Source organism: Thunnus thynnus, chromosome 12 (assembly GCF_963924715.1).
Source record: "Thunnus thynnus chromosome 12, fThuThy2.1, whole genome shotgun sequence".
Lineage (NCBI taxonomy): Eukaryota > Metazoa > Chordata > Actinopteri > Scombriformes > Scombridae > Thunnus > Thunnus thynnus.
The window spans coordinates 29,750,784-29,771,319 of NC_089528.1; the positions used below are offsets into that span (position 1 = coordinate 29,750,784).

The 20,536-nt window shown below is 38.5% G+C and overlaps 1 protein-coding gene across 2 annotated transcripts in view; it reads right to left on the reverse strand.

The window, feature by feature from the left end:
• Positions 1–20,536, reverse strand: part of adcy8 (adenylate cyclase 8 (brain)) — a 119,506-nt gene that overhangs the window by 56,241 nt on the left and 42,729 nt on the right. For both annotated transcript variants that reach the window (XM_067606805.1, XM_067606806.1), the window contains exons 2-5: positions 18,289–18,438; positions 7,433–7,563; positions 5,059–5,170; positions 3,143–3,270 (exon numbers count right to left, since the gene is read on the reverse strand). In XM_067606805.1, coding sequence (XP_067462906.1) covers positions 3,143–3,270; positions 5,059–5,170; positions 7,433–7,563; positions 18,289–18,438 — 521 coding nt within the window. The remainder of the gene's footprint in view (positions 1–3,142; positions 3,271–5,058; positions 5,171–7,432; positions 7,564–18,288; positions 18,439–20,536) is intronic.

Genomic DNA, 20,536 nt, shown 5'->3' on the forward strand with positions numbered 1-20,536 from the left:
ACAACTACAACAGCTGGTCCACCGTAAAGGTCAGTCCACCTTAAGTGAGCCTGGTCAGGCTAGGCTAACCCATTGTTGCTAACTTCTGGGCTAACCCCCTTTACTTTGATCAGCAGGTGCAAGCAGGACACAGGACCCACACCCACTCTCTCTCTCTCTCTCTCTCTATCTCTCTATCTCTCTCTCGACCGCAGACCCGCTCCTTTCCGCCTTAATGGAAAACAAATACTCGCTATTTCAGCCTTAATTTCAGACATTTGGGGTCATCGACTCGTCTGGCCATCTTTGCACAGATTACATTAATAAATTACTCTTGCTGGCTTTTTATTCGCAAAGCTTTTCTTGCATTTACGGTAACATGTGCACATAAATTAGGTAAATAACATGAATAAACAAATTTTGTTTCTTTCAGAAGGGGAGGGGGGTCCCGCTGGAGGGACGGGCCGACAATCCAAGGTTTTGTACTGTAAAGCATCCAGCAGATTTCCCTTCTAATCTGATAATCACAGTGAAACAGATTTTTCATTGATGACAAATAACAAAACATTTGTTATACTCTTGTAGTCCAGCCGTATATATACAGCAACATACAGAATACTGTACAACTGATGTCAACAGCAGCAGGTTTTGGCACAACTGTACGTGGAAACTCTCTAACATTATATTTTGAAATACCATCCCCTTTATTTATTATATTTTATCTTATATTGACCCTTCATGCAGCCTCTCGGTTCAGCCTCTGTCTGAAACAGTTTTAGCTCCTGTCTCTTTAAGGCCCCGCCCCCTGATGAGCCCACTCTGTTCTGATTGGTCAGCTTCAGGAAGCTTCCCCTCGGCAGACCATGAAACAAACTGTAGTAGCAGGATTTCGCTACTTTTTCTCGTTTTTTTTAATCGAATTGTCAACTTCTCAAATACATCCGTACATGTTTGAGCCGGAATCCGAAATATGAGAGTGGACAACGTGAACAACACATGGAAAAACCTTAGCAACGACCTTAGCAACCAAGCTGATGTCAGCTCGTCCACAAGGTGGAAAAAACTGCCACAAATGAAGTGTTTACAGAAGGTTGAAGCCCTGACTTCTGACTTGCAGGGAGCATTTCCATATATCATCCAACATCATACGAGAATATAAATAACAAAAAGCATAATATGTCCCCTTTAAGCGTGTTAGCATTCTAACATGCTAATTAGCATTAAACTTGCAGGTATGTGGTCATAAACTAAAGTATCGGACAAACTGAATTTTAGACCTGATGATGTTTCTAGATGAAAAGTCAGGACTGTGTTGCAGCAGATGTTCATAAATCCATCACTACTTTCTTAAATTCTTAATAATTACTAATCAGGTTGCACCATTAAAACTTCAGAAATGTCTCTTCTGTGGTGCCGTCCAATCAGAAGCAACCAAATATGTAAACAGAGAATCATTATCAACAGCATGTGGAATAACACCTCTGCAACCAGCAGCCCTACAGCCCTTCTGATATAAAACAAGTGATGATTGAATCTATTGTTGTATTGTCCAGGTCTTTTAGCTGATAGCAGCTGTTTCTAGTAGAGGTCTCCTCCTGTGTTATCACTTCTTTCTCATATTCTGTTGAGTACATACAGGTAAACTGCAGGTAAAAACTGTTGCTGGCAAAAAAAAAAAAAGGACAATTCTTGAGCTTATCAGATATTTTCTTTAGCTTACAGGAGTGGCAGTGCAGCAGTGGTTGTCTGTACGCAGCTCACCATATTGACTTAATAATATACAGCACAAATCTCACAGCTTATCCATCACTAATCCCTCTTTTTCCTCTAAAAATCAGTCCTCTCCTCCCTCGCTGTCACGCTGAAAGTAATGCTACGGGGCCAAAACGCTGCAGCGACAAAGAAGATAATCGAAATGAAAAAACGCCCCTGGCATTAAAAAAAAGCACAAACTGCAGAGTCTGTGAGCCATTTCATGACTATCTGCAGATTGACTGCGCACTGTGGAGACTTTATTTCTGCCCGATATCTCCTTTCTAACACGAGCCGAAGATCACACGAGTCAGTTATGTGCAATGAATTATGGGCTTACACTGTTGTATGATTTTAAAAATATGATACCATCACTAACATTTTTTTTTTTCTCCCTCCCAGTGATGCATGGATGTGTGATATGGTTGAACACTGTAATTGCATGCGTTATTTGTTACTGATATTCTGAGGAGCCACCAGGCAGATTCTTAACAAATGCAAATATTGCAGAGAAGCTGCTTTCAGATCACAGAGCAGCTGTACCGAGCGCTGCAAGAGGACGAGATAAAAGACATTTAGAGATTACAGCACTGTCATCCAATACCTCAAGGTAAAAAACACAAACTAAATAATAACTACATTTAAAAAAATGAATTCTTGGTATCGCATACAAGCCAAAAAAGCAAAGCAAATAACCTGAATCACACTTCCTGACAAAAACTTTAATACTCAAGTAAAATACAAATGCCTCAAAACTTTACTTACAGCTCCAGTACTGTGCAAAAGTTTTAGGCACTTTAGATGTTTAGATTCTTTTCCATAAATGTGGTCATAAACTAAAGTATCGGACAAACCTGATGATGTTTCTAGATGAAAAGTCAGGACTGTGTTGCAGCAGCTGTTCATAAATCCATCACTACTTTCCTAAATTCTTAATAACTACTAATCAGGTTGCACCATTAAAACCTCAGAAATGTCTCTTCTGTAGTGCCGTCCAATGAAAAGCAACCAAGGAGTCTGATTATATAAGGTGTCAGAGTCAGGTTTGTTATATATATATATATATATAGATATAGATATAGATATAGAGAGAGACATGGCTGAATAGCTATAATAGTGTGGTTGAAACAGTTTGCTTAAAAAAGTTATTTAAATACATTAAAATAAAAATCTTCAGCAGCAAGAAGAACAAGGAGGATTAACATGAAGAGACAGAGGCACAAAAGGCAACTGCTCCAAGATGGCGGTCCAGAGAATAATCAACAGATTAATAGATAATAAAAAATAATCGTTAGTGTCAGCCCTATAAAAGTGACCAGAGTGCTTTAATCAGACATGAGACCCACATGTTAAATTACAATCAGATTGACGTAAAGGGGGGCAGGTGGTCTCTTGTGTAAGAGGACTGTACCTGATGGTTTTGATCATGCTGAGGCCCATCTCCACACAGCAGTGAGCGTGGTCCTGTCTGGGCTCAGGTAGACCAGACACGCAGTAGTAACAGTCTCCCAGGATCTTTATTCGTAGACAATGGTGCTCCTGCAAAAACACACCAGTCAGACCAGTAAAACGAGTGACGCCACTGAGCGGCTGACAGCAGCAACAAAGACATTCATTTATTCAACTTTACAAAGGAGGAAAATTATCTAAAATTGGAGTGCAAAGAAAAATAATTGGCAAATAAAATCCTGGCGCTGCATTAACACACTGTGAAATCCTGACTGGCCGAGCGTGACTGTCTGAGATGCTCTTCAATCTAATATCAGATAAACATTCAGTCTGAGAGCGAATATTGAATCAGATATTCACTCTGTTTTGATTCTACTTCAAAAAGCATCTCACTTAGACACCACAGTTTGATTTCTTTTAAGGAAAGAGATCTTAAACCTTCATTAAATGACTTTTTTTATCTACTAGTTTTCAGCAGAAACAAGTAGTGAATGTGATAGCAACATTATCATTCATTTGGAGTCGTGTTTCTGTCCACCTGGTGAATGTAAGTCTAATATTCACTCTCTTTTAGCTCTGTTTTTGTTCTCTACCAACTCCTGAGGGAAATATCTGGCTCTTTAGCTGCTAATTGCTCCACTATGTTCACCAGCTAGTCTACAGCTAACTGTGTCTGTTTGGTGCTGAGCAGGAAGTGTACAGCAGCTTTTTAGAGCTTTTTTCTACTGTGGTTCTATGTTAGAACCTGAAAAAAGAGCATGAAAAATGTCCGGATATTCTATGAGCAATGTTGCAGCGCTGAGTCTGAGTGTGTGAGATGTTTAGAAATGCACCCAACAGAGCGGACAGACAGACAGCTGCTGAGTGCTGAGAGCTCTGGAGGAGAAACCCGGGAGTAGAGCCGGAGCTTCAGGATGAATAACACAAGTGAGTCTCACCGGATTCTGCTCTGATCCGGAGCCGTTTACTGGTGGGAGGAGAGCTCAGAGTTTATTTTTCAAACTTTGAGCAGCAGCAACAGTGACTGCTCCGTCTGTGTGCGTCTGTTCGCACATTTAGCAGAGCAGCAGCAACAGTGTCTGCTCCGTCTGTGTGTGTCTGTTCGCACATTTAGCAGAGCAGCAGCAACAGTGTCTGCTCCGTCTGTGTGTGTCTGTTAGCACATTTAGCAGAGCAGCAGCAACAGTGTCTGCTCCGTCTGTGTGCGTCTGTTTGCACATTTAGCAGAGCAGCAGCAACAGTGACTGCTCTGTCTGTGTGTGTCTGTTAGCACGTTTAGCAGAGCAACAGCAACAGTTACTGCTCCGTCTGTGTGTGTCTGTTAGCACGTTTAGCAGAGCAACAGCAACAATTACTGCTCCGTCTGTGTGCGTCTGTTAGCACGTTTAGCAGAGCAGCAGCAACAGTGACTGCTCCGTCTGTGTGTCTGTTAGCACGTTTAGCAGAGCAGCAGCAACAGTGACTGCTCCGTGTGTGTGCGTCTGTTCGCATGTTTAGCAGAGCAGCAGCAACAGTGAGAGCTCAGTCCGTCTCTGTGGATACTGGCTAGCCGGGCTGGGGGGTTTATATCAGTTTATAAGCAGGAACGTCCTCATGCAGAAACATATGTCAGGTCACGTGGGAAAAAGTTTTTAGAAGGGCTTGGAAAAATGACATTTTAACGCTAAAACATACGTAATTTGATCAAAATTTGAATTTACAGATTTGAATACATATAGAACACTAATGTGAAGCTATAGAATGATATAAAAGGCCTGAGTGAGTGTTTGATGCTGCAAACTTACATTTTGGATGAAAAATTACTTGAAAATTGAGCATTACAGGCTGAAAAAAATTATTTTTAAAAAAACATCTGGGATGAAAAGTGAAGTCACTTACATGTGCAAGACGGTCGAAGCGTGCAAAGAGTTCATTCAACATTCGCACCAGCTCCTGTGCCGACAGCGTCGTGGAGAGGTTTGTGAAGCCTTTAACATCTGCGAAAAGAATGCTGAATAAAATACGGAAATGTCACTTTGATATCCAGGTCAGTTCTTTAAAACCATCCAATCAACTACCAAGAAAAATAAAAACATGGAAAAAACACTGAATGAGCATTTAAACTTAAGTGTAATTATATAAGTGCTGTTTGTTTCTGTACAACCTGACATTAAGATCTATGAACATTTACTTTCCAAAGAGTCTTAATCAGTTTGTGACGACACAAACTCTGATTTATTCCAATATATTTAAGTGACTCTCAGAGATCAACGATTACAAACATATCTGCAGCTCTCAGAAAGATTTCCTGACACATAATGAGACTCACAGTACAGCAGCATCAGACCTGATGTATATCAAGTTCTACAGTGACTGAAATTGAATCTCAAACATTAACAATACCCAGATTAGATTTCCTAGAAACCAGGCTTGGATGTTAAAGGGGAGGCTAAATTTTATTGGGTGTTATTGGACACCGAATGGCCGACATGGTCTCATAACATAAACTCTGAAATGTAGATTGTATCTCGCCACAAATTTTGTGATTATTATTATCTTTATTATTACGTTAGGTTTTGGTGAGAAGGAAATAAAGATTAGATTTAGGGCTAGAATTAGGATTTAGTTGGAGTTTACATATGCAAATTTTGTTAAGGGTAATGAAAACACTTGCACAGCTGTATGGGAAACATTGAAATATGCAGAAATATACTCCTAAACCCTCTCACAATGGATGTTTATTGCTCGTCTTCACACAGGTGTTTCTCTTATACAGGCTGATCTGATTAGACTTCTGCACATGTTATTCACAGACTTTATTGTGGCCATATAGTGATGTATTGTCACAATCCAAAAGGTGGGACATAAGAGAGAAAACCCAAATACAGCACAATAAAAGTGATCATTTGAAATTCACCTTCATTTCTAAACTGCAGCAACAATAGAAGCAGGAAATAAACTGGTCAGATTTTCCAAACCAGCAATGAACTGATCTACTAACAAGCATTGTGTGTGTATCAACAACAATAATAATAATAATAATAATAATAATAATAATAATAATAATAACAATAATAACAATAATAATAATAATAATAATAATAATAATAATAATAATAATAATAATAAACTTTATTCGTATAGCACCTTTCATACAAAATGCAGCTCAAAGTGCTTCACATTGAAAAGATAAAAAACAAATGATAAAAGAGAAAAAAATAACAATAATAATAACAATAATAATTCAGAACATTAAACAGGAATACATGCATAGAATAAAAGGAGGCAAACAAGAAAAATGAGAGATAGTGCATCACATTAAAAGAGAGGAAACACAGCTAAAAATCTTAAGTAAAAGACATAATCATTCATGAAAAAGAATAAAAAATGCCTTAAAATGGATTAAAATGTTTTAGTATATGATATGGTGTAAAAGTCATGTTTTTAAGTGTCGTTTAAAGCTTTCCACAGAGACCGCTTCTCTAACGTCTTTAGGTAAGGAGAGTTTAATTGAGGAAAGCTGCATCTCCAATTTTCTTTAGGGTAGCCTTATGGATCTCAAGCAAGCCTGCAGAGGAAGATCTGAGGGCTCGTGAGGGAACGTAAGGTAACAGGGATTCTTTGATGTAGCTCGGGCCTGATCCATTGAGTGCTTTATAAACAAGTAAGAGGACTTTGAAATCGATAGCCATACATAGCCTGATATATCTTATTCCTCTGTGCCGTCGACCTCCGATGTTGTTCAAAAACTACTGAAAAAACACGTCAGTGAGCCACACCTCTGCACTGGGTGACATGTTCCTTCATTAAGAAGAGTTTGGTCACGTTAGTTTGTTTAGAAACGGCTCCAAAGACTAATAACAGCATCATGTTTTCAGTCTCAGGAGAGTAGTTCTGTGTAATGCTGATGCTACTGAGCATGTGCAGGAACACAGTTACTATTAACAGCTTCGCTAGCTTGTTGTGCTACATATAAACAACCTCTGGACTTTGTACTGAAGCTCTTTACAATGTACGATGAAGTACAATGTTTTTAATAGTTTGTGTACAACAACAGAGGTCTACGGCACAGAGGAATAAGATATATCAGACTTTGATACACACACAATACTTGCTAGTAGATCAGTTGATGGCTGGTTTGACTGGGAATATAAGATTTGTTGACAAAAAGACAAAAATTGAAAATCACCAGCTTATCCTTTAAGTAACTGCAGAGTGAGACACTTCACACCGAAGCTTGAATTGAAATTTATGACCAAAGCTGCAGCCTCACCTGACATTCTCGTAGCGGTGGATGTAGATTCTGTGAAACTGATGCTGGAGGTGTTCGTCCTCTACATTTGTCATGTCGTTGATCATTTCCAAAACTACAAAACGTGGTAGGACTGATAATACCAGTCTCTCCTGTGGGACAGAAAAAATAAAACATATAAGATCTCAGAAACGACAACAAAGACAAATAATATTCAGATATTTGCAAAGCAAAAATCCCAAATCTTATCCAGTCATTTTTGTCAGTTATTGACTCCTGAAAGTCATATTTTCTCTGTTTGCAAGTTCTTGATGCAGTGTCTTCTGTCTTCTTTCAGGAGACTGACCCTCGACAAATTCTTGAAACAAGCTGATTTGTAGTAAAAAAAGGTTGAAATCATGTTAATGTATTGAGATTTTTACACTTATTTTACAAAATCAAGAAACTTGAGGGTCAAAAACAGACAAATTACATCACAGGATGAAGGTTTATTGTAGATTAGAGTGGAAATTTGAGATAATAAATTGAAAAAACTTCATGATTTTAGGAGTCAGATGTTCTACGGTGGAAAAGAAAACATCAAGATTAAGACCAAAGAGGAATTAAATAGAGACTCGGGTCAAAAACTGAGTATTAAACAGTACAAGCACAACTGCAAAAGCTTGTAAAAACAAATTACATAAAGGCCTGTCTGGAAGAAATGATTTAAAAGATGGCACTGACTCTGCGGGTCTAAGCTCCCAGAGCAGGATCCTCACAAACACAAACAGCTGAACATGTCTTGTGGTTTTCTGCACTGACGCAGCGCCACTTGGCAAAAGCAGAGACAGATTTGGAGTGAGAGCGATCCAGCGTCCCTCAGTATTTTTTTTTTTTCTTTTTTTTTTGGACTCGGGGATCTGCACCGACGCCAAGCTACTGCCTCCTTTATATGCTGAATACTTTCAAAACAAGTTTCACTACCCAGAAATCATGTAAGATGAAGTCGCCACAGCGTGTTTTGGAAGTCCAGCTGGTCTCTGGTGGTTTATATGAAGAGGACGACAGAAGGAGGGAAAATCATTTGAATCTGATACCTGTGAGTCGCCTGTTACCAAAACATATTTAATGTATTTATTTGAATGAAATGTCATCAGGAGTTTGAACAAAGTGAACAAAATGTGATATTTTCATACAGACTCTGCTGCTGATGTTGTAAACTCGACTCTAAAACTTCAACGTTCTTATTCTCCTTTTTCACATATTGTCGTATAGATTGAATACTAATATTTTTAAGGTTTTTAATCTTAAAACTGTAAAAGTTGTAAGAAATGTTTCCACTTCCACCTGCTTTGGAAGTTTCACTACACGTCCTTATTTATTCTTCATTAATTGTGCAACAATTAATCAATCGACAGAGTCAATCAGCAACTATTTTGATAATCGAACAATCTTTTTAGTCATTTTTTTCAAGCAAAAATGATAAACATTTGCTGGTTTCAGCTTCTCAAATCATAAACTGAATTTCTTTGGAACAAAACAAGACATTTGAAGACGTCACCTTGGATGTAAAGAAGTTGTAACGAGCGTTTTCATTATCAGTTCCATGTGTCGATTATTTTAACAATCAATAGATCAGTTGTTTCATCTATAAAATGTCCGAAAATTGTGAATGTCAATCACTATCTCCCAAAGATCAGGGGAACGTCCTCAAATGTCTAAACAGTCCACAAAGACATCAGAAAATATTCACATTTCAGATACTGGAAGTAATTTGGGCGTCAAATAAAAAATGACTCAAAACAATGAATCGATTGTTTTATCAATCAATTAAGCATTTAATTGACAAATCGTTGCAGCTCTAATAGCAGACATTTTTCACTATTTTCTGACATTTTATAGACAATTAATCAAGAAAATTATTGTCAAATTAACTTATAACTCTCAATTAATTGACTAATAATCGAAGCTCTGAGTTTGTGAATGTGGGGAATCGCGGTAAAGAGTTAACTGTCTTTCTGTTTGGACTGTAAGATGTTTTCATTTGTTGTCCTTCTGCTCCACACTGACTGTCTTTTGACTGGAATAAAGAAAAAAAAATAAAATAAGTACCAATAAAAATGTGATGTGAGCCAATAGCGGACACCAAATAGTCCCCAGTGACGCAAAGCCCTTGTAGAAGAGGAGATTCATACACAGGTTGTGAGTAACGCAGTGGTTTGTGCTGTGTTTGGATCGTGTACAGTTTTCCAGTAACCTCCCGTGAACTCAGTGAAGCTGCATGACGCTGTCTGAGAGCTCTGGAGAGGCTCTTCAAACCTCCAGCACAAGTGGAGAGAGAGGAGGAGGAGGGGGGAGGGAGAGAGGGAGGGGAGGTGGGCAGGGGACAAAAACACACATCTATCTTCATTCATCATCATCACCCTGAATGAAAAACAGTCGAGTGACGCTGTGACATCACTGCCTTCAGTCTCTCTGTCGGCACACAGACACAACACAGGAAGCAGCTCTGGACTCCTGCTGGTTCATAAAAAAAAGTCTGGATAGAAAAAAATACTGCTGCTCTGAAGCTTTGAGACAAAATTTAAAGATTTTTTTTTTTGTCCACCAGCTTTTAAGTTGATATGTTGAACTTGTTAGTTCTGTCCACCTGGTGAATGTAAGTCCCATATTCACTCTCTTTTAGCTCTGTTTTCGTTCTCCACCAACTCCTGAGGGAAATATCTGGCTCTTTAGTTGCTAAATGCTCCACTATGTTCACCAGCTAGTCTACAGCTAACTGTGTCAGGTAATGTACAGTAGGTTTTTAGAGCTTTTTCTCTGAAAACAGTTGCCTGCTGCGGCCCTAAAACGACGCTATGAGAGCGCTGAGAGTGAACCAAAACAGTAAAGTTGCAGCCGGACAGATAAACAATGAGCTGAAACTCACTATAAAGCTCCGTAAAGCCGAGGGGAGCTGCAGAGTCACTGATAATTTGGCTTAAGAGGTAGAGCAGGTCGTCCACTAATCATAAGGACGGTGGTTCAATCCCTGGCTCCTCCACTCCACATGTCGAAGTGTCCTTGGCCAAGATACTGAATCCCAAATTGCTCCTGATGACTGCGCCATCGGTGTGTGAGTGTGTGTGTGGGTGAGTTAGCATTAGAAACATCGTAAAGCGCTTTAGAAAAAAAGTGCCGTATTGTTCCTGAGTGGCATGGCAGCCATGGTTCACACACCCAACACTGTCAGGTCAGATATTGTTACTATAAAAACATAAATTACAGACGCTTCCATTTCCAAAGTCATCTCAAGGGTCCAACAAACAAAAATAGTGAATTAATTGACTTGTCAGTTCAACATATCGGCTGTTTTTTGTGTTTTCATCTCCAGCATGTTCACTTTTCAACAACAAAGAGCTCCGTGTTCAGCTGCATGACTAGACGTTTAAAAAGTGTTTTATGACCCAAACAGGTCAAACTTTTCTCAATATGAGTACCTAAAACGATCTGACAAAACAGCAGCTGATATTTGTCATCAACATGAATCAGTTTTCTGTGTTCAAGCAACATCTGTTCAATCACAGGGGAACGTTTGAGATACGCTGCCGCCTCAGTGAAAGACTGAAGGAATAAATAAAATATATATAAAAGTATCTCATTATCCAGTATTCATCTTATTATCAAACCCACCTGGATACAGTTGAAATAATTGTTTATAATTACTATTAATTGTGTAATAGTGGCTACCCAGAGATCTCCTCCAGACATGTACGGAGTTATATAAAATATACAATACTCTGCTACTGATGTTATCAGCCTGAAGCTTTATAATAGTAGTGATAACAACTGATAAAAACCATTTAATGGGCTGATAACATTCAAAACAGGTGCTGGAACAATAATGTGTGTCTGATATGGTTTTTCCACAAAAAAAAAGTATAATTACCATGTAAAAAACATCGTTCAAATGGCATCTTCTTCTTCTCCCTCATTAAAAACTACAGAATGGACACAAGATGTCTCCTACTTCACTGTAAAGTCCATTCTCAGTGTTTGTGAATGGACTTTGAAGGAAAAGGACTAAATAAAATATATAAAATATATAAATGATAATCGTTTACAACATCTCTGTTGGTCCAACAATGAAAATATTCAGTTCCAGTCTGATATCTGGGGAATTTATGCTGACTTCTATTTAATTATCAATTTATATGACTGTTTACTCCACTGTTACTCCACCACAGGTATTTGTTGCAGGTATCAGTGTTGTAGCACTATGTTATGCTGTGAATAGAAGACTTGAAGCTGCTGTCATGAAGCTGTAACCGTCAGTCCAGAGTGTTAAACGCCCTCTTGCTCTCTGCTCTGCTGCATTGTGTTGTGTTGACCTGGTATCTGTGCTGGAAAGCGGAACAGTGCATCCTCAAATTAAGGTCTAGACAGACAAACATTTCAGTGGAGCATTGCTAATGCTTCGGCTGCTGCGTCGCAACCAAACGCTGCGGGGTTCAGCGGTGGAGATTCACTGCAAGAAATGTTGATCCCAGCCAGTCGTCTTGAATTGAAAGTGTGAGTCTCTGAGGAGCTTGGTTTCCTTTTTTTTTTTACCCCCTCCCAGTTTCAAAGCCTCAGAGTCTCAGTGCTGTGAGTCACCTGTCAATCAAACAGCAGCTGTGTTTACATGGAAACTTCCTCTTGCTTCATGGCTGCCTTTTAGAATCATGTGAAAAATTATATTCTTCTGTCTTAATAACATTTTGTTTTTGAATATCAAACCTCCAAATTGTAATAAAACATCTCTGCACACCTGATTTTGTGACAGGTACATCGGAGGAAAGTAACTTAAAAACAATGAAAAGGCCCCTGCACACTGTTTATTACGTAATATAACATTATAATATAAAGTTTTCTGTCTGTCCGATATTCATCAGGTGTTCAGGAAGCATCACAACACTTCCATTTAAGTGGCCTCAATCATCGAATTTATCATAAATCTCTACAGTAACATCCGTATAATCTAGATTGTATAAAAAATATTAGAATAGGCTAGAAATGAAAGAGTGCAAAGGACCATTACTCTTTAATCCATGCATATATCACACTGCAAAGAATAAGAAAAGCAGTGATTATAGTCATATTAATGAAGAAGAAGCCAGAATAAGGAGGTCCAGTTGTGGGGTGGATGTGAGTGACATTCAGCTGCAGGACACAGAGGTGGAGATGGCTCATGAGAGCAGTGCCAGGTGATTGATTGGCACAGCTGGTGCTCATTGGCTAATTATACTCTCCCTTTAAATGCAGTAGCGTGCTGGAAACTTAGATGATCGCTGCACGCCACAGACAGACGGCACGCCGACCGCCAAATATTAGTTTGGCGGAGCCTGTAAATATCGAGTGACTAGAGCGACCAGACCAGAGCCGCACAGTGGATTTATGTTAAAGTATTTATGTTAAAGTGTGTGAACGCAGTTGTGAATAACAGGACGTTCTCTGTGATTGATCTGTGGTGTCTGTGTTGTGTGCTGAGAGACTTGGCTACATTAAGTTTTTATTTTTTTGTTGATACCCAGCTCCAGAATACTGGGACAGGTATTCATCTAATCAATATACTGTAACCTTCCACATACATGAGTAGGACTTTAGAAAAATAAGACTAAGATTACATGAGGTAAAAGCTCATCATTCAGTCATTGGGAGACGAGGCCTGTTAATCATTTCGATGTGTTTATACAGTATGTGGAAGAGTTGTGACGCTGCCTGATGAAGGTCTGCAGACAGAAACGTTATGAACTAATAAATATTCCAGCAGTAAGCGAGACAGTGTGCAGGAGCTTTTCCTCAGTGGTGGAAAGTATCTAAATATATTAACTCAAGTACAATTTTGAGGTCCTTGTACTTTACATGAGTATTTCCATGTGATGCTAATTTATTCTTCCACTCCACTACATTTCAGAGGGAAATATTGTACTTTCTACTCCACCACATTTATTTGACAGCTTTAGTTACTTTTCAGATGAAGATTTGACACAATGGATAATATTACAAGCTTTTAAAATACAACACATTGTTAAAGATGAAACCAGTGGTTTCCAACCTTTTTGGCTTTTGGCGTCTTACAAAAAGCAGTGTGTAGTCGGGGTCACATTTCACATGTCTATGAGTTGTTAACAGCTCCACTAAATAGTGATTTTTCCCTTTAAACTTCTCACATGCTTTCATTTCAATAAATGTTCAAATGATCCAATATTTCAGCAAAAATAAAAGATTAGAGAAAAAGTTCAAAAACTGAAAACAGATTTGTGTATCAGAACTTTGTTTTTTCTTCTTTCCTCTCCCATTAATCATCTCACCACCCCTCAGATTTATCTGGTTCCACCACTGTTTTTCTCAGTGTTTTGTACAGTATTTTTTATTGATATCACAATCTTTTATTTACCAGCTTTCCTTCTAATGAAAACATACAGAAGAAGAGTCAAAATGATGCCAAAATACAAAGATATGGCACTTTTGGATCCAAATCCTTCCAGTAAATGGAGGCTAAAATGAACAGTTTACCAGATGATGTGAGAAACAGGTTAAATGGTTGAATGTATTTGAGTGAAAATGTACGGCTTGTATAATGAGTATCGACTGTATATAAATCTGCATGTCACAACTTTCAGTCAATAATGTGACAGAGGAGCAGCAGCCTTTGTTGTTGTCATGATTTGTTGCAGTTCAGGGTCCATTATGGAAATAACTTTTTAGTGTTTTAGTGTTCTTATCCTTCAGTTTTATACATACTACTTTTTAATGTGCTGTTTACAGTTTTGCTACAGTTCAGTTTATTTTAAGTTCATGCTTTGAATCTTTGTGCTTTTGTTAGTTTTCCTGGTGAATGTGTGGAAAAGTGTGACATCTATAGGTTGTTTTATGACAGAATAAAACCAAACCAAGTCAAAATTTGATAAATTTATGTCCTTTTATATTCAATATTTCAGATATTAAGTATCTCTTGAAGACTCTGCAGCTGTTTGGAGTAGAAAATGCAGTCTTATTGTTGGAAACAATGACAATGAAGCTTTGTTGAACGCTGTAACTTCAGTGTTTATGAGATATTTTGAAGAATCAACTGCATCACATCATCAATCAATGACATTATTTATTAATATTTGCTAATACAAAAAACGAGAAAATAGACATTTTCAAGAAATAATTTAAAAAATGTTTGTTTGGCTTATTTACAACGTTTGTTTGTTTTTTTCAATAACTGTAAGCAATCTTTTTTTATTATCATTATTAGACATGACTTGTTCAGCTGGACATTTTTTGCAGTGTGGGCAGTGAACGGGGGCAGCACCGTGTTTGCTCCACTGGACATGCTCTCTGGTTTGGACAGCGGAGAGCCAGCGGACTCAGTGTCACATTTGCTTTGGAAGTCATTAGCGCAGCTTGATTCTAGCCGAGAGCAGAAACCCTCCAGCAGCTCACTGACAACCTCGATCTTCATATTCAGATTCTGTTGGGAAGTTAAAGGTTCACTTCAAAACAGCTTGTTTCCTTTGTCCTGCTTTTATTGTTGCTGGTGGTGTTTTTTTCACTTTAAAGTCAGTAATAAAAGAGCTTTTAGATCCAATTTAATGTCAGCGTCTAAAGTTGGTTCATATTCGTGATTATCTGTGTTTCTGCACTGAACCATGAAGATCTGTTTCTTTAAAGTCTTGTAAGATGTATTATTGCTCCCAAGAATGACTGTTTTATATTCATATTTTGGGCATTTAGATGATATCACATTGCTGCTGTCAGGTGAAACACTTTAACTCCACCGATTTTCCACCTCTGGTGTGTTTCCAGATGTTCTCAGTGTTTAAAAGTAGTAAAAAAGTCTTTTATGTCTCCAGACGGAGCTGCTGTGTAAAATCTGATAAACTGACTCAAGTGACGTCAATTTGCCACTAAAAACATAAATATTGAATAAACAACGATGTTAGATGGTTTTTCAGAAATCTCCCGTCTCTGTCTTAACATATGAAGCCACTCGACATACTGTTGAGAAAAGGTTTTCATATTTGACTTGTTTGACTTCTGCTTTCTATGAAAACTTAATGTTATGTAACTAATTTGAAGTCGATACGTTTGTGAATCCAGTATCCTTGTTACTGACTGACACTGACTTATTTTACAGTAACTCTCATTGTTTTCTGATTTGTAATCACCGTCATTGAGTTTATTGTTTAATAGCGTTTCCACAGTTTTATATTTGCTTCCAGTAAAAACGTCACAGTCATCAGCTGTCTGATCACTTCACTGGAAGTGTGTTTATCTCACTGCAGCTACACACATAGTGAGGGTAGAAGAAGATGTTTGCTTAACATATTAATACTTATTGAAAAGAAGTATCTTTCTCTGTTGATCTCTGTTGAGAAAAGTTACAGCACATCTCCTTTGATTCAATGTAGTATAAACTTAGGGCTGCAGCTAATGATTATATTCTGCTGACTTGTTTCTCAAATATACTATTAATCATTTGGTCTATAAATCATAAGAAAACTGTGAAAAATACACATTACAACAAGCTAGAGCACAAGTTGATGTCATCAAATGTCTTGTTTTCTCTGACCAAGAGTCCAAAAGCCAAAAATATTCAATTTACAACAATGTAAGCAAATTCTTACTATCATCAATTTTTGCTTGAATTCCTGCTCTTTTGATGGACTAATCGTTGCAGCTCTACATAAAACAATAAACCATAAAAACCTCCCAGATCAGTAAATACTTTTTATAAACACTGTATTTATTCAGACCCTGTCTTCATATCACAGTCACCCTTTAAAGAAACACGCCAGGATAAAGAGAAGACACACACAGAGAGAGAGCAAAGAAGTCTATCTCATCTTGTTCTGTGGCTCTGTGTTCTCACAGCATGTTGACAGAAACGCCAGGCTCTGATTGGTTAACATTAAGGCGGCCTGCTTGGGGCGGGGCCCCCACCTCGCTCCATTACAATCATCCTGGAGCTTATCAGAGCCCGAACCCTTCCAGGAAACATGATGCCGTAAAAGCTTTCTGTGGCTTCTCAGAGCCTGAGTGACCACTGCACTGCGTAAACAAAGCTCACTATCTGTCATCGTGAGTGTGTGTGTGTGTGTGTGTGTGTGTGAGTGTGTGTGTGTGTGTGTGTGTCAGCTGATACTCTAATAGCTCCATCGCTGTATGTTTGTGTGTATACTTCTGTGCTTGTCTGACTTGCACTCTGTGTATTGTTTCTATTTAAGTGTGTGTGTGTGTGTCCACTGTGCTAATGCCCAGTGTGTGTGTGTGTGTGTGTGTGTGTGTGACAGCAGAGGATCGATGCAGCGTCCATGTTATTCTCCTCTCGACGGGCTCATTAGCCGATCTGCTAACATTCAGTCCTGTCAACTGAAATCCATCAATCGTTTCACTTCCTTCATCAAACTCTGTTCACGCTGAGCATCAGCACTAAACAACAGGAAGTAAAAACATGTAATTGTGTTGTGTGTTGTGTGTGCGTTTTGCAGCAGTGGTTGCTGAAGGTCACCTAGAGGTCACTGTTCACTAAAGAGTACACGCTAGATTTCTGCAGCCCCTTTTCAATCCAATTACATCAAAAGTCTCTCTCTCTTTGCTGCAGTAAGTTATCAGACCATCCATCATGATGAAGTAACCAGTTAATTGACTGTAGATATTAAGACAGATACATTAGCAGCTAATGAAGCTCCCAGAAAGTTAGTCAGCCATCACACACACAGAAAAAGAGTCTTTAAAGGGGACATATCTTGCTTTTTTGTGTGTTTTTCTGTCATTTATATCCTGTTATGATGATAAAAGTTCCAAAATATGAGGTGAATGTATGTAAAAATGCTCCCTGCAGGTTTCAGCTGCCCTGGACGCTTCGTTTACAATGTCGTACTTTTACTTTCCCGACAAGATGACGTCAGTTCGTCGCACACGTCCATAAATGTGCGTCCATCCTGTAACCTTTGTTGCTGAGGTTGCTCTAACATGTACGGATGGATTTGAATCTGAGAAGTTTATATTTCGAGTAAAGAACAAGAAAAAGAGGTGAAATCTTTCTACTAATGTTTGTTTACGTTGCTTCAGGTGCCAAAGCTGACCAATCAGAACAGAGTGGGCTCATCAGGAGGCGGGCCTTAAAGAGACAGGAGCTAAAACGGCATGTCTGAGGGGCTGCATAAAGAGCCAGTAGAAGATAAATAGGGAAGTTTTTAACTATAAATCATGCAAATATATTCCAGTAGAGCCCCAGAATATATAAATATAGACCTGGAAATGTGCTCGATACGTCCCCTTTAAACCTCTTGCATTAAAAAACACTCTCAAGGCAGTTTCAGTTGTCGCTGCTGCCTCCACAGCTTCAAGTGGAAACACGGCAGCCACTCAGGTGAACATACACAGGTATTTATTATCCCTACTTCCTTTAACTCTTTGAACTCTTGGGTGTTTTTTTCTCATTTATAATGTTTATGTGCCATGTGCCATTTTTTTGTATTCAGAACAAGTTAGACTATTCAGAAATGCACTTATTTTGCATGTGAGTAGTACTGTACATGTTCTAGGAGACTTTTATTTGTTTTGTCTTTTTAGGCAGATGTTTTCAATCCAGCACAAATTATTAGTTTATGAATGGATAGAGGAGATTATCATTGAACCATGTTAACTGGGACATTTTCAGCCTTAGTAGTGTCAAAAACTGTATTGATAGTGAACATAATACAGAAACTCTGTTTTCATTTAGTTATTTCATCACTCATAAAATATTAATACTACTTGATGTGAGCTCCACAATCTGGAAACTGTTAAAAGTTCTCCTTCTTATACTTCTGGTCATACTTAATAAACATTTCTAAATACGTGACACAAAGACACATTTGTGTAAAAACGGTAAACGGACTCACCTGTCTCTGGTTTTCTGTCTCGAGCCGCAGCCGAGCCTCGATGCAGCGCCGCGTCTCCAGGAAGGCCTGACGCTGAGCTCGGTCAGACAGGTAACTGATGAATATCCCAGCGGTGTTCATACACATGAACAACACAGCCTGAGCCGCTACCTGAAACACACAGAGAGAGACACAGTCAGATCACATCGATTACCGTTCAACCAGAGAGGAAAAGCTGACGTTTACGTATGTTTTAAACCTTCATCTTCATCAGGATCTAGAGGTCATGGATGCTGTGTCCTGCTGTGTTTTAATGAATGTTGTCGACAGCAAAAGTTGCCATATGGTTATGTTTGTTTTTTAAACTTGTAGGTTACTTATAACCATAAACTGGCTGATATCAGGTGAAATTCTTCTTTTATTTCTGCTGCAGCACACAAACTAAATGCACATGTAACGCTTGAATTATTTTAAGACGTCTGTAGCACCAAATACATATTTTAAAGTTCCCCTCCGGCTAAAAACATGTTTTTCTTCTTCTTCCTTCAGTTGGACGTTGTTCTCTTCTCTGTGCAGTTTTCACTGCTTCCCTTAAATCTGAGTTTTAAGTAAAACACGTGAAGCTACGAGCGTGATTTGTGACCTGACAGCTGAATCAAAGCAGATTATTTTCATATGGTTTACAACATGTCTGGAGGGATCTTTGAGACAAAACATGAACAAAGGTTTCAGTTGGCTTCTTCCCACGTTTGAAAATGTGTTTATCTTAACAATAAACAAGTGTAGTAAAAAAAATATGAAAAATAGTTACTTTGTTTGCTCCTGTTCGTCTGAGGCTGTATGTATGTATGTCTGCTGGTTGTAAGTCTACACATTTCACTACGTGCAGCACTTCACTTGTAACCCTGCAAAAAACTCTGGAACGTTTGTAAAGTATTTCACTTTTTAAGCTTTTTTGGCAAGAAATATGTCCAGCAGATCTTGTAGAAGCAGTTATATGTTGAATGTTTAGTCATCAAATGCCATTATAATGAAGATTATAATCTACTAAACTTTTCAACACAGTTTATTCCAGTTTTATCAGGCGGCTAAACGTCTTTTCTGTCCTGTTATAAGCTGCTCCAACAACAAACTGACACTTTGGAAAAAACACAAAATAAAAGCCACAAGCTTCTGCTCCACGAAATACATTTTATTTTCATAAATCTCCATTAAATCCTCATGTTTCAATCACATTCTGACCGACATCGAACCGCTAAAGACGGAGCAATCTGCCCACACAGGGCCGCTGATCTCTGTTAGCTTGATGCTAACGATTCCTGGCTGAAATTCCACTTTTACAGCATCCTGTGTTTCACATTGATGAGAAATGTTGCATTTCTTCTAATTACAATGACAGAAATCAGGCAGCATTTTCACATCCAGACTGTGCAGGTCAAACAGAAGCTACAGTCATGTTGTTGTTGGTTTTTTTTCACAAAGTCTGCGTCACAACCAATTTCCCTCCTCATGTTTAGAGACTGAATAACTTCCACATTCCCACAGACCTTCATCTGTCCACATAAACATGCTTCACTTCCACTCTGGAACCACAGGAATGAGTCTTTTCTTAAGACTCTGACCGTCTTGAACAGAAACCTTTGGCTCTTTGTCTGCGCTGTACTGTAATTGAAGTCGATTAGCATTTCGAGGGAGACCAGCGTGGAAACCACCGTGACTGATTATTGTGTGAACAGGACCCTCTATCCTTCCATCTTATGACCCCACGCTTCATTACGTGAAGATGTAAAGACTTGTTTAAATAAAATATAACATTCAGAGGCAACAAGAAAGGGTCGTGTGTTCTCTGTTTTACGGTGTGTCTTATCTGATCGGTCATCGTGCTGCTGCAACACATTTATGTTTGTGATCGTATAATGCAAGTGTCAAACAGTATAGCCTACCATCTGATTTTTACACGTTAATTGCATAAAGAGTCCTCTGTCTGATGAACAGCTTCATTTATCCACAGATCATACAGTCACATATTGTACGTTCAACACGTCCAGTAATGACCAGGGATGTGCAGAGAGCCCAGTATTTGTATTTGTATTTGTATTTGTTGACGCAGAAAAATTATTTGTATTTGTATTTGAATAAAAGTGGAAAGAGGCTTTTAAATCCTGTTTTTGTTTTTATTACGCTTTTAATTTTAAAATTAAAGTGTTACAATAAGCTTGTGTCAGTAGCTCAGCTTTATCTCTGGGGAACACCCCCAACTCCAGGAATG